This window comes from Eutrigla gurnardus, assembly GCF_963514095.1.
Source record: "Eutrigla gurnardus genome assembly, chromosome: 10".
NCBI classification, from domain to species: Eukaryota; Metazoa; Chordata; class Actinopteri; order Perciformes; family Triglidae; genus Eutrigla; species Eutrigla gurnardus.
The window spans coordinates 5,435,888-5,447,885 of NC_139924.1; the positions used below are offsets into that span (position 1 = coordinate 5,435,888).

Genomic DNA, 11,998 nt, shown 5'->3' on the forward strand with positions numbered 1-11,998 from the left:
TGATCTCCAAAAGTTCTCTTTTAAAGAATAAACTGTTTAAATCCAGACTTCTCTTCTCAACCTGTCTGTTCGTCCTTCCTGTTGGGAGGTGAAGTGGGCGGGATTAGTCAAATTCATCTGAAGACATAACGCGTGAGACCCGCCCTCCCATTGTACACTGCAGACCGGGTTGCAATCCCGATGCTCGTCCGCCGCCACAGTGGATTTGGCAGCGCGCTGGAAGGAGGGGAGCTTTTACGCACGAGTCCCGCTGACTGTAAGTCATTACTGTTCACAGAGAAGGGGTCCGGTTCTCATGGTGGGCGCTTCATCCGCCCGTCGAGGAGCTGGTTGATTGAATGTTACCTCCAGTCGTCATGGATTACGGACGAACCATGGCCCCTCCGGTGCCCCCGCACAATCCCACAGAGAGCCGGCCGGGGCAGGCGCAGGAGCGGCTGCTGAAGTGCGTCCTGCTCGGCGACGGAGCGGTGGGCAAGACCAGCCTGGTGGTCAGCTACACGACCAACGGATACCCGACCAAATACGTCCCTACTGCGTTCGATGACTTCTCAGGTAAAATCAAGATGTGGAGATTTCAGATTCTTTCAAATCTGTTTAATGCATTAAGAGGGAAAATACTGGGAATATCACCCATTTCTTGGATTACAGATTAGCACAGACCCTGCTGGATTATAAAATATAATACGTGATTGTATAACTGCAGTCCAGTGAATATAAAGTCACTTCGTTTCCACCTGCCCTTTTTTTCTTTTTTTGCTGAACTCCTGTTCAACTTCTCCTGCTTTGAGAGAACCTGTCCCACTCTGCCGTTCCCCCTATCATTCCATTGTTAGATGTGTTTTCCTATTATCTGCCTTCCGTCAGTGTTAATGCACACGAGTTCTCCTCCCTGATGTTGCCAGGTTTCCATTTGGCACGGGTCCACAAACTGTCTCACTTGTCCCAGCAAGATTTGTATACTGCAAAAATAAGAGAGAACAAAATCCCTCGAAGGGGAAACTTGTGGCGAACTGATCCACCTGTGACCTTTTGATCACCTTCACGGTCACATCCTCAGACCGTCCCACCTTTAGATTTTCATCAGAATCTCTGAAAGCCTCCCTCAGCTTTCAGCTAGTATTGATAAATGGAAAATCAATTTTTTTCCACTCATTTAGAACTAAAGAAACTTGACGTTTTGTTGAGTAAAGTGACTCGTATTTTATTGTCATTAATATTCAGCTGTAAAACTAACAGCTCGCTTAGAGCACACACAGACACACACAGACACACACACACACACACGCTGCCCTCAGACCAGCGCCGGCTCAACCCTCCAGTCCAGAACAGAGAGCGTCTCTGGTTCAGGGCTTTGGGATTGCACAACTCTGCCTATTGTTGTCAGCCTTGACCCGCGAGCCCTCTCCTCTATACTGGAATGGCCACATCTGTTGCGCTGGCTCAGAGGCAGAGATTGTCTTTCTCCTCGGCATGACAGAGGGTGATTGTGCAGAAGGGGGCCCTTAATGGTGATGTCATTTCTCCGTGCCCCCTTGGAATCAGAGCGTCCCCTTCAAAGCTGACTTCTGAGCGGTTACGCAACGCCACAGGTGGCGGAGACGCAGAGGAGCAGGAGTCCTGGGAGAGGGGACGATAAGAGGGAGTTTTGATCCAGAAAATCAAAGGAGGATCGTATGTCAGGGATTAGGAAATAATTACACAATGGCAGCTCCCTCTCACTTTCCGTTCTTTCCCTCCTCCGGCTCTTTCTCCTCGCTTTTGTGAAGGCCATGATGCCTGTCCTACTACATGAATCGTTCCAGCAAGCTCTTTGATCAGGTGGTATGACCGACCACACACTCCGGGCGCATTGTAAACGTTTCCATGTGCCTGCTGTTCTGCATTGTGCTCGCCCTTCTGAAATGAATAAATGGCCCTGTAATGAAACTGTAAGATGACTCATCCACTTTTCCAATCTGGAAATGAGGCCCATTGGAAGAGAGTCACCCCCCCCCCCCCCCCCCATATATTAGACAACCTCGGAGTGGCCTCTGCTGAAACACAACAGAGAACAAAGCTCACAAAGGGGTCCGAGCGACAGTAAAGTGTTATGGTCTCAACAGTAACTGGCAGAGTGGGTGGGCTGGACCGGGCAGGCCGTCTGGGAGCGGGAAGAGCCGAGCATGGGGTCTTTGTGTTCTCAACTGGCAGGCTTTTGTTTATTCCAGAGCATATCTTTGCTTTGCTAGTCGTGTGTGTGAAGTGTCAGGTGGGGGGGCTTTATTAGTCTGCAGTCATGCTGACAGCTGGGACTTATTCTCCGTGTGTTTCTTTGCCCACAGCTGTGGTTCAGGTGGATGGAAACCCGGTCAGACTACAGTTGTGTGACACTGCAGGACAGGTGAGTTTCGTTCACACACAAACACATAATTATTGCATCACATATATTTATGGTGCCTGATGGTCGGTTCACCACATCCAACTATTGAAACCCATGACATCTTCTCCTGACATTAATGGCCCCCGTGAAACTCCGTTGTTATAAGTGTGTTCCCTTCAGGATGAGTTGTAATAACTTTGGTGATCCCTTAACTTTACATGACGTGGCACCATCAGGTCAGTTTGGTTCATGATCTACAAAAACGACTGGCAATCCCATCAGCCTCAGCTCTACTGAGCTTTTAGTGCTAATTAGCAAATGTGGCTGTGGATAAAGAGAGTTGGATACAGCGTGGGAGACGTCCCGTCTGTTTATCATGAAAGTTAAGTGCATAAAATGCCTTGACTGCAGAGTGATAGTTAACCGCATCTTCCAGTGATCTTCCAATAGAGCAAGTGTTCCTTTAACCTCGCCGACCAGACACGAACAGCAGCACCAAAATAATCGTTTAATTGGAAAATAAATCAAATAGTTGTATTACTTGCAGATCTACTGGTTTTGTGGTCAACCCACTTTAACTAGATGTGGGCCTCTTGCCTGAGACTCTGCTGTCAATCTTCATCTGTAATGAAAATAAAACCACGCCATAGAATATGTATAAATGATGGCAGCGATATGACAGTGAGGGGATAGCCTGCAGGTGAGAATGGAAGTGATGATGCAAAAATAAATACTTCTCTCTGCTGTTAAGAACACGGTGGTACAGGGAGCTTGCCAGACAAAACATATTGACTCATTCTTTTATCGGTAGTTAAGGGCAATCTTAGAAAGGAACAAGTTGTGAAAGAGGGTTCTTACTTCCCCGGAGCATGGGTGGGTGTTGCATAATCCCACTCAGAAGCTCCCTGCCCTGGCGGCATATTTGACATTCACAAACACTGCGAGGGCACTGCCAGTTCCACACACAATCAAAGACGACTTGGCTGTAAAGTGGAACGAGGCATTTCAACAAGCCGCTAATACAAGCTCACGGCATGTTGCAAGCTGCAAACCGTGTTAGAACTGCACACACACACACACACACACACACACACACACACACACACTTATGCACACAGGCAGACAGGCATGGGCAAATAGGGGCAGATAAAAGTGGCCAAATACTTACTGTACTTATGCAATTTCATAAGAGGGGAGGTTGAGAGAGAGAGAGAGAGAGAGAGAGAGAGAGAGAGAGAGAGAGAGAGAGAGAGAGAGAGAGAGAGAGAGAGAGAGATGAGAGAGAGAGATGAGAGAGAGAGAGAGAGAGAGAGAGAGAGAGAGAGAGAGAGAGAGAGAGAGAGAGAGAGAGAGAGAGAGAGAAGAGAGCCCAGACAGAAACAGTCTGGAGAAAAATGATAACAGCTGCCGCCAAAGCTGATAAACAAAGTTGCTCCTCACTCAGAGACGTTGGCGTCCGTACGTTCTGCAGACGGACCCACGTCATCCCATCACGGAGCTCAGCCAAAGCATGTGTGGGAATCTCACGAGCTGATAAGTGACCCGCTGCCGTCGCTGACAGGTTGACTGTTTAAATTACCGCTTGTTTGTGCAGACGGTTCTGTTTTTGTTTTAAACCAGGAGGAGTCGACACGGAGCATTGTTTAGGGGGAGAGGGATTAGGAGATGTGTGCTGGAGAGGAGATGTTTGTGTGGAGTTTCTGCCACCCGTAATCTGTGTATTCACCGGGAGGCTCTTGTTAGTCAAAGCTGTGTGGCTCCAAGTGTTAATTTAGGAGATTTACTGTGGATGATATAAGCGAGTGGGCAGGGCTTGTGTGTGTGTTAGCACGATGACCTGTGATGTTATTAATAAAGGTTACTGAAAGTTCATTAGTGTGTGTGTGGTCAGGGAAACAAGTCATCACAAAGTAAAGATTTAGCACTGAATGTTGAGGTGAATTTGTCTGATATTTAGTTATGGGAAACATGACGATTCAAAATAATTGGGATTTCCAATTTTTTCGATAATCATCAAAATCTGGTTAAAACTCTTAAATTGGCACTAAAACATACTGGAATCATGTTAGGCTACATTAAATATATATTTTTTGTGAACATCCTTTCAAGTGAAAAATCAATCGATCAAAAGAATCTTAAATAAGATGATCATAATCAAAAGGTCTCCCTGAATAAATCAAATGTATTTTTCACTTGTCTCCCATGATAGTGAACCAGACAGCTTTATCAGGTCACTCATCACGATATTTCGGATTATCCCGATAATGGAACTTCACCACGATCGTCCCACCCTACTGATATGTATAAATCGTCCACATCACCACATTGCTAACTATTTGTCTCCTTTAGGATGAGTTTGACAAACTCCGCCACTTCTGCTACAGCCGGACCGATGCCTTGCTGCTCTGCTTCAGCGTGGTCAGCCCGGCGTCCTTCCAAAACGTCTGGGAGAAGTGGGTCCCGGAGATCCGCCGCCGCTGCCCCCCTCACGCCCGTCCTCCTCGTGGGCACGCAGTGCGACCTGCGGCAGGACGTCAAAGTGCTGATCGAGCTGGCGAGGCGACGGGAGAGGCCGGTGCTGGAGGAAGACGCCAGGGCGCTGTCGGAAAAAATTGGGGCAGTGACGTACGTTGAGTGCTCGGCACTGACGCAAAAGAATCTGAAGGAGGTGTTTGATGCGGCCATCTCTGTTGGGCTGAGGCAATCTGACAGGAGGGCGCGGCGGGAGAGGAAGGTCCGCAGCACGGCCGATAAGATGAAGATGCTCTCCAAGTCGTGGTGGAAGAAGTACGTGTGCGTCCAGTAGGGAGGGAGGACTTGACTGATGATCACACTGGAACCGCTCACTTGTTGGTGGCGACTGATCTGGATGTAAGGACTATTTTTACGTCCAGCTGGACGAGCCCAGATGTGACAGCCAGACTAACTTTGATTCAATGGAGCAGCAGCCCAGCAGAGGCAGAGTGTGCAAACCTGATATGTAAAAGTCCGAGTACGAGGCGGTAACCACCGTCTGCTCCTCAGAGCCGGTCTGAACTGTTAAATGTGACTGTGATGATGTTTATGGCACATATCGTACCGGAGCTGACTGAGGTGTTCAGACGGTGATGTTATGTACTAAAAGTATACTCCTATGTGTCTGATTTGATGCCCTTCTTTAACAAAGTATATTATGTTCTGTGTTCTACACTGTAATTCAGCCCCTGATTATTATTTCACTGAAGCATAGCGTTTTAGTTTAAATCCCCAATCAAAGTCGAGAACCAAAGCCAGTCCTGCACCTTGATTTTCCAAAATCGGAAGCAACTCCGGTGACGACCCGTCACAATCAAATGTCAATGAGTAGAAATTCTCTGTAAATGGCCGAGTTCTTGGGGAGCGTTGCAGTGCAGCCGTCCATTACACGCTGGCTTGTGTCATTACAGCTGTTGACCACACGGATGGAGGTCTGTAAGCTCCTCCCATTACACACCTACGGCAGATCGATGCCACCAAACGTTAACGGAAGAAACCCATTGACTCCTGTCGATGTGTTGACCCAAACTATGCTAGATGACGCACGCCAAATATGTCAGTTTTCAGAACGTCACTGTGACGAGGTTGCAGCAATAAGTTGGGCGGTGCCACCGTACATTGCACTTATCGCATACAGTCCAAAAGAAAAGTCTCGCCATGCAATGGCCTTTGGAGGAGTGGTGTGGATTAAATATGGAAAGCATCTGCTTGAAATGTAGTTCACTGAAACACAAGTAGCTGATCTGCATGTTCTCTAGACTACACACTGGTTTGGATGATCACAGGGTCTTTCTTTGTCATTGCAGTCAGGGCCTTAAACCCATAATTATGTCTTTTCTCTGTGAGTAGATTGGAGCGCTCTCCTTTTCTGAAATTACACAGTAAATGAGGTGAAATCACCAAAGAGACTGATTCTATGTTTGCTTCTTATTTTTTAGAAGCCTGTCATTCAGCTCTGCCTATTTATCTGTTCCTTCTGGGCCAATAACCGATCAGCAGCAACACAGAGCAGATGTATGAAATATTGTATGTCTTTATGTATGTTACATAGTAATCATTTATGATGTTTGTAATGTCATCCAAATAAATCTGCCTGTATATAAGTGACTCATCGGCCGTGCTGTCCAACTCTAAATGGTACTTAACAAGAATGAGTGTTGGTGTCTGATTGTTTTGGCATGAGAGCAGTTTGTTGAGCTGTATGATAAAATAAAATGCTAAATATTTAACACGTTTTTCACTGTTGAGTCTTCCATGGAAATCTCTCACACTGAAGAGAAGCTTATGTTGGTGATATGGGGCAGTGTTTGTTACACGCTCCCTTTCTGAGGTCAAAGGTTATTAGAAAAGGTGTCATATCTTGTATACTTCACTATACAGAAAGAAATTCCAACCAAAAAGTGTACATGCAGTTTTACAAAACGCAAGTTTAAAGTGGAAAAACACATTATGAATAAAAAGGCCTTGTCAGTGTGAAGGTGACGTCTAAATTCAATCACTATTTAAGTTGATTTGACATTTTGATTTCCATTGTGGTCCTTGTTACAGATATTCATTAGTATGTTGGCTTTGTTTGAATCATTAGAATGATTTCCCCTCCATAGTTGACTCCATAATGTAATGTAAAAAGTGATGTAAATACATTGCTAAGACGGGGGAAAGTTACGTATACAGTGAACAACATGCATTATGAGATTTTATTTGTGATTTATTTGCGAACTAAAAGCTATATTTTTACAAAGTTGGGAAGGAGTTAAATGTGACTTCAAAGCCGCAGAGGTTTTGTCTGCACCAAGACTTCTAACTATGCAGGATCAGATGATTATAATTGCCTGAAATAGGCTTTCCCTCCTATTCATGGCTACGTGTCTGCACCACAGTATACAACAATGGGCAGAGAATGACAGCGGCTCGGTATCTCGTACGTGTTTAGAAGTGCTAATGATGGGGTAGGTCTGTGTCGTCTGGCAGACTGCAGATGAGTATGATGTCCGGCCTCAGAGTGGGTGAAACCGGCGCTTGATGTGGTGCCAAGTCTTAATTATGATCGTCAGGATGGCTCATCTTCCTCCGATATTTCAGCAGGAAACCCCACTGCTGTGTCCTAGCAAGTCCTAGAAACTTCCTGTCATTTAGCGTGTGTTGACTATACGAATAAAATTCATGCATTAGTGTCAAGTTTGAACAGTCGTCCATTAAAGAATTCTGAAAATAATAAAGGTATGAATTAAAAAGTAACATCACACATGTCCTAATTGAGCTTATTGTGTTATTGGATGAAGTTTCTACGTTGAAAAAATGTGGAAGAAGCTAGATGAAAAAACATGCGTAAGAATAATAATGTTAGATGAACATATGTTGTGAATGCTTCCGGAAGTCAAACCAAATTGTGTAATACATGAGTAATCATAGAATGTAAACTCGTCTTCATGCCATTGGACCCACAAATTCCTGGAATACCTTTTTTTTTTCAGATTAGTTTATTGTCATTCGAAACATGCCAAGACATGAGGGAACGAAATACATAACTCAGGACCAGCCTAGCTATGTATATACATATACTCTAGCTGTGTATATACATATACTCTAGCTGTGTATATACATATACTTTAGCTGTGTATGTATATACTCTAGCTATGTATATGTACTGTATAGTCTAGCTATATGCTCTTTTACTGGCAGCTTCGGCCCTGGATGGAAACTGTTGCGTGTTCCCTTTTAAATGAACGTTGTGTAATATAACTGGGGGAAATGGGTGGTCCAGTAAAATAGGATTGAACTCTTCAGTCCTGTAAACCCAGTTCCCTACATAACGTCTGAGAATCATTAAGTAACAAGTGAACTCTGACTCCACATGAAAGAGCAGCTCCCTAATCAGTTTTGATATCTTAAAGTTGGTGCAGGATTTTCTCTGGCACTCCCCAGATAATTGCCGGCATAATGACATAGGCTGAGCCCGTGGGGGCGGGATTACCGAGGGACATCAACCATGTTGATCAGGTCTGTGCGGTGGGAAGGGATCCGACCGGTAGACTGTGGGTCCACTTTGTACATTGTCTTTAGGATTAACTGTTGCCCAAGCTCCTTGTAATGCGATGCAATATGTCTGGGGCCCTGATTAAAAGACACCCACATGTAGACTTAACCAGCGATTGAGTACAGTTCATTATTCCTGACAGAAATCTGCTTTCAAAGTATGTTTAAGACCTCAGTCTCTCTACTTAGAAGCTACTTCAGTGAACCTGCTCTCATGTTCTCATATGTTCCCAGGACTCTTTGTGATTATGAAACACAGGTTAAATATTAAACAAATAAACAACATTATGAAATAACTAATCAAATCAATTCTGCTGTCACCTCACCAGATTCCACTTCCCTCATCAGCTCTGCAGGTCGGGCGTTCCCTGCTCACCTGCAGGTCATTCATCTCATCAGTCTCTCAGTTCACTCACCGGCCCAGGTCCATTCATTCCAGTGGCATGCCATCAGAGTTGTCACGGTCCCTCGTGCTTTGCTTTCAAGCCACAATAACTGGAGACTGACCCTAACTCAGACTTGTAAGCAAACCTGCCTTTCTGTACCTTCCAATAATACATGATGTCTGCTTCATCCGTGTTTGAGTCTTGCTAACCCTGTTCCCTGAACTCACTGTGACAGGTGGAGAGCTTCAGTTGTGGAACAATGTTCCCTGTTCCTAAATGTATCCTTGAATGAAGTAAAACCACCATTTCTGCAAGAAGAAATGAGAGACATCATTTACTTTATACTATTAAATGTTTCTGAATGTGTGTTGGTGGTTCTTACGTGACAGCAGTGTGTGCTCTAGTATTGAACTCCTAATGCGCTCAAACTGTCTTGAATACAGAAACAAAAAATCAGGTGTTTTATCCACACACGCAACAAAAAGGAAGTTGATCTATGAATAAAAACCTGCTGTTAGCTAACACAGCGGCTGCAGGAGAAGCCTGCCTGGCGTGCCATGGTATGGCGTTGCTAGCAGGATTATGTTTTAATAAGCTTATATAAACACCCCCCACAGTGTGGTCTCATTACGGGAAGCTAATTGAGCCGCTCTGTCCCGGGGTCAGCGGGGCCTCTTTGAACTGCTCAATGTTTTGCTATAAAGAGGCCCATCTCTGCCTCCACAACATCTGTACTGTGGTCTGTGGAACATGTGTCTTCTCCTCAGGCAAACTGTTTGGACGTGCACATTGTTGCATCTTTACACGTGCACGTATACAGTGTGTTCATGTGAAGGTGTTTCAGCTGAAGCCTCCAGGTTCATGGATATAAAAGTGACTATAAATGATGACGCAAACAAATTAGTTGTCAAGCAGTCCAGGTATTTGTCGACCTGACACAGTTATTTGTCCTTATTTCACTACAGCCCTAATTAACATTGCTGCGGTGAATTCAACCTAAACCACAAGATGTACCTAACCTCACAGTGAAATGTGGACATTCCTGAATTTAAATAAGCCACTTTTAATAATAAAAAAATATCATCATATATCGGTATGGGCAAGTCTGTCTTTAGGTAGATAAGTCCCGCCTCCAGCTACACTTGATTGACAGATCATTCATGACGTACCTGCGTGATCTGGCGTATGAGGGAGGGAGAGGAGACGCGCTCGCGCGACGCAACCGGCGCAAAATAATATTATTGACGCAGTTGGTAATATCTGCAAACTGACTAATCGATACAAAAAGAAACCCAAAGACGAAGCAACCGGGAATTCTGGTAGTTTTCTTCTCCCCTTCATCTCTGTAAGCTAGCAGTGTGACGCTAATGTTGCTTGTTGTCTTTGCGCATGCGTTGTTGAGTGAAATGGTAACAATGTAGCACGCTATCCTGTTTGCTCGCCATATGTAGCATACTGCTAACAATACTTCTGTATGTTGGATTGAGGCAACGCTTAATGCTTTTGTCACATTGTTACTGAATATTATTTAATAATAACTCTAAGGTGATGTATATTGATGAACTAGACCATGTTATACATGTTCTATATGTTATGCTTCAGTTAATTTGCTGTACAACAAAAGGCTAAAACAAAATCTTAAAATTCCTGTGTGCCAAAACCAGGTGAGGTCGTTCAGGCAGAGTGAGGACCAGTTTTGGAAGAGCCGTTGCCATCTGGCGTGATTGTACCTGGTCACAGGTAGGCTGGTGCCCGTCGCCACTCTACTCACCCACACAGCCTTAATCACAGCTACATTAAGGAACTAATACAGACAATAGGTGAACAAAACAGTGATCACAAAACACACAGACTATTAGCGAAACTAAAGACTCATTTAGTTTATTTAAGGGCATTTTTTTTTTTTTTCATTCACCTTATATTTAAATGCTTGTAATTCATTACATGCAAATGTAAGTTACTATTTTTTGCAGCTTACATGAGTAGTAGCCTACTAGCACATAAATTCTGGAGGGCAAGTTTTACACTGAAAGTTTTAGTTGTAGCATGCTGGTTGGTTTAGTCACTCATGATGGGGAGCGTTTATAGATGCGTATAGTATATGTGACCACACTTCATCGTGCCATCAGAGGTGTTGTTTGAAAATGGAGTTACATTTACATTATAGACATTTCTAGTATATACATTTTTTCTAATTGGTAGCATGCCAGTGTTTGAGTGTCTTAACTGTTTAGTACTACTGAAAGTAAGAATTATTGCCAATGAGCAACTGTTAGATTGTCAATACTTTTCAAAATCAATGAACAAAAGTTATTTTCTTTCTTTTCCCAAACTATAAAAAAACACTTCTTTCTTACAGGTTTACATTTGACTGCCTAATGTTTTAGTACACAAATCCAATTGTATGGATTTGTGTTTTTATTCCAATGTGTTATTACACATGCTTCATTCACAAACACACATGCCTGTGTTCTTGTCACATGTGGCCTTTGAGATATATTGCTTTTTAAAGAGGTAAACCCAGAAGAGGGTTGTCATTTCACTCTGTTTATGGCTGGGCCCACAGCTGAAAAGACAATTAACATGTTTGAGATGACAGAAGCAGCTCCATATCTGCTCCTTATCAGCAGCTCTGCTACACAATAGAAACTCCTCCCCATCGAAGATTGTTCGGTTGTTAATAATTGACTTACGTTATGTCTGAATTCCATGTGTGTTCTAAAAGATTAAGATGTAAACATTTTGCATTTCTATTATCTGGTGTTTAAGACGACGGCCAGATGATGTGTGCTTCTTGATAAGGAGAGCATCTGCTGGTAGCGGAGCGTCTCAAGTTGCCTGTATGTGGTTTCGGTGTTTGGTGCCAAATTGTAACTGGTGCATGAAAAGGAGTCCGTCCTGACTCTAGGAAGTGATGTCGCTGACGAAACTGGAGCACGGGAGTAGAGGCTTTAGGGTCAAATTCAATAAGGTTTGGATTTCCACTCTTTAAGTTTTCCTTTCCGCAGTAGATCATATTCCCTGGTTTGAATCCAACTGTACATCTGATGTCACTAGCAGAGATTGTGATTGGCTCACAGCTGCAGCCCACTTGGCCGACGTTATCTGATTGGCCTCCAGAGACATACATTGTTCTCTGTGTTGAAATGGCTCATGGGTGTAGTGACCTCATTTACTCTGGGACATACGTGAATACTCT

General features: G+C 44.0%; 1 protein-coding gene across 1 annotated transcript; it reads left to right on the plus strand.

Annotated features, from left to right (window-relative positions):
- Positions 1–181: 181 nt before the first annotated feature.
- Positions 182–6,602, plus strand: rhoub (ras homolog family member Ub). Its single transcript, XM_084019552.1, is given in 4 exon segments — positions 182–555; positions 2,325–2,383; positions 4,712–4,843; positions 4,845–6,602. Coding segments are annotated over 4 exon segments (732 nt in total). The 5' UTR covers positions 182–338; the 3' UTR covers positions 5,169–6,602.
- Positions 6,603–11,998: the final 5,396 nt, after the last annotated feature.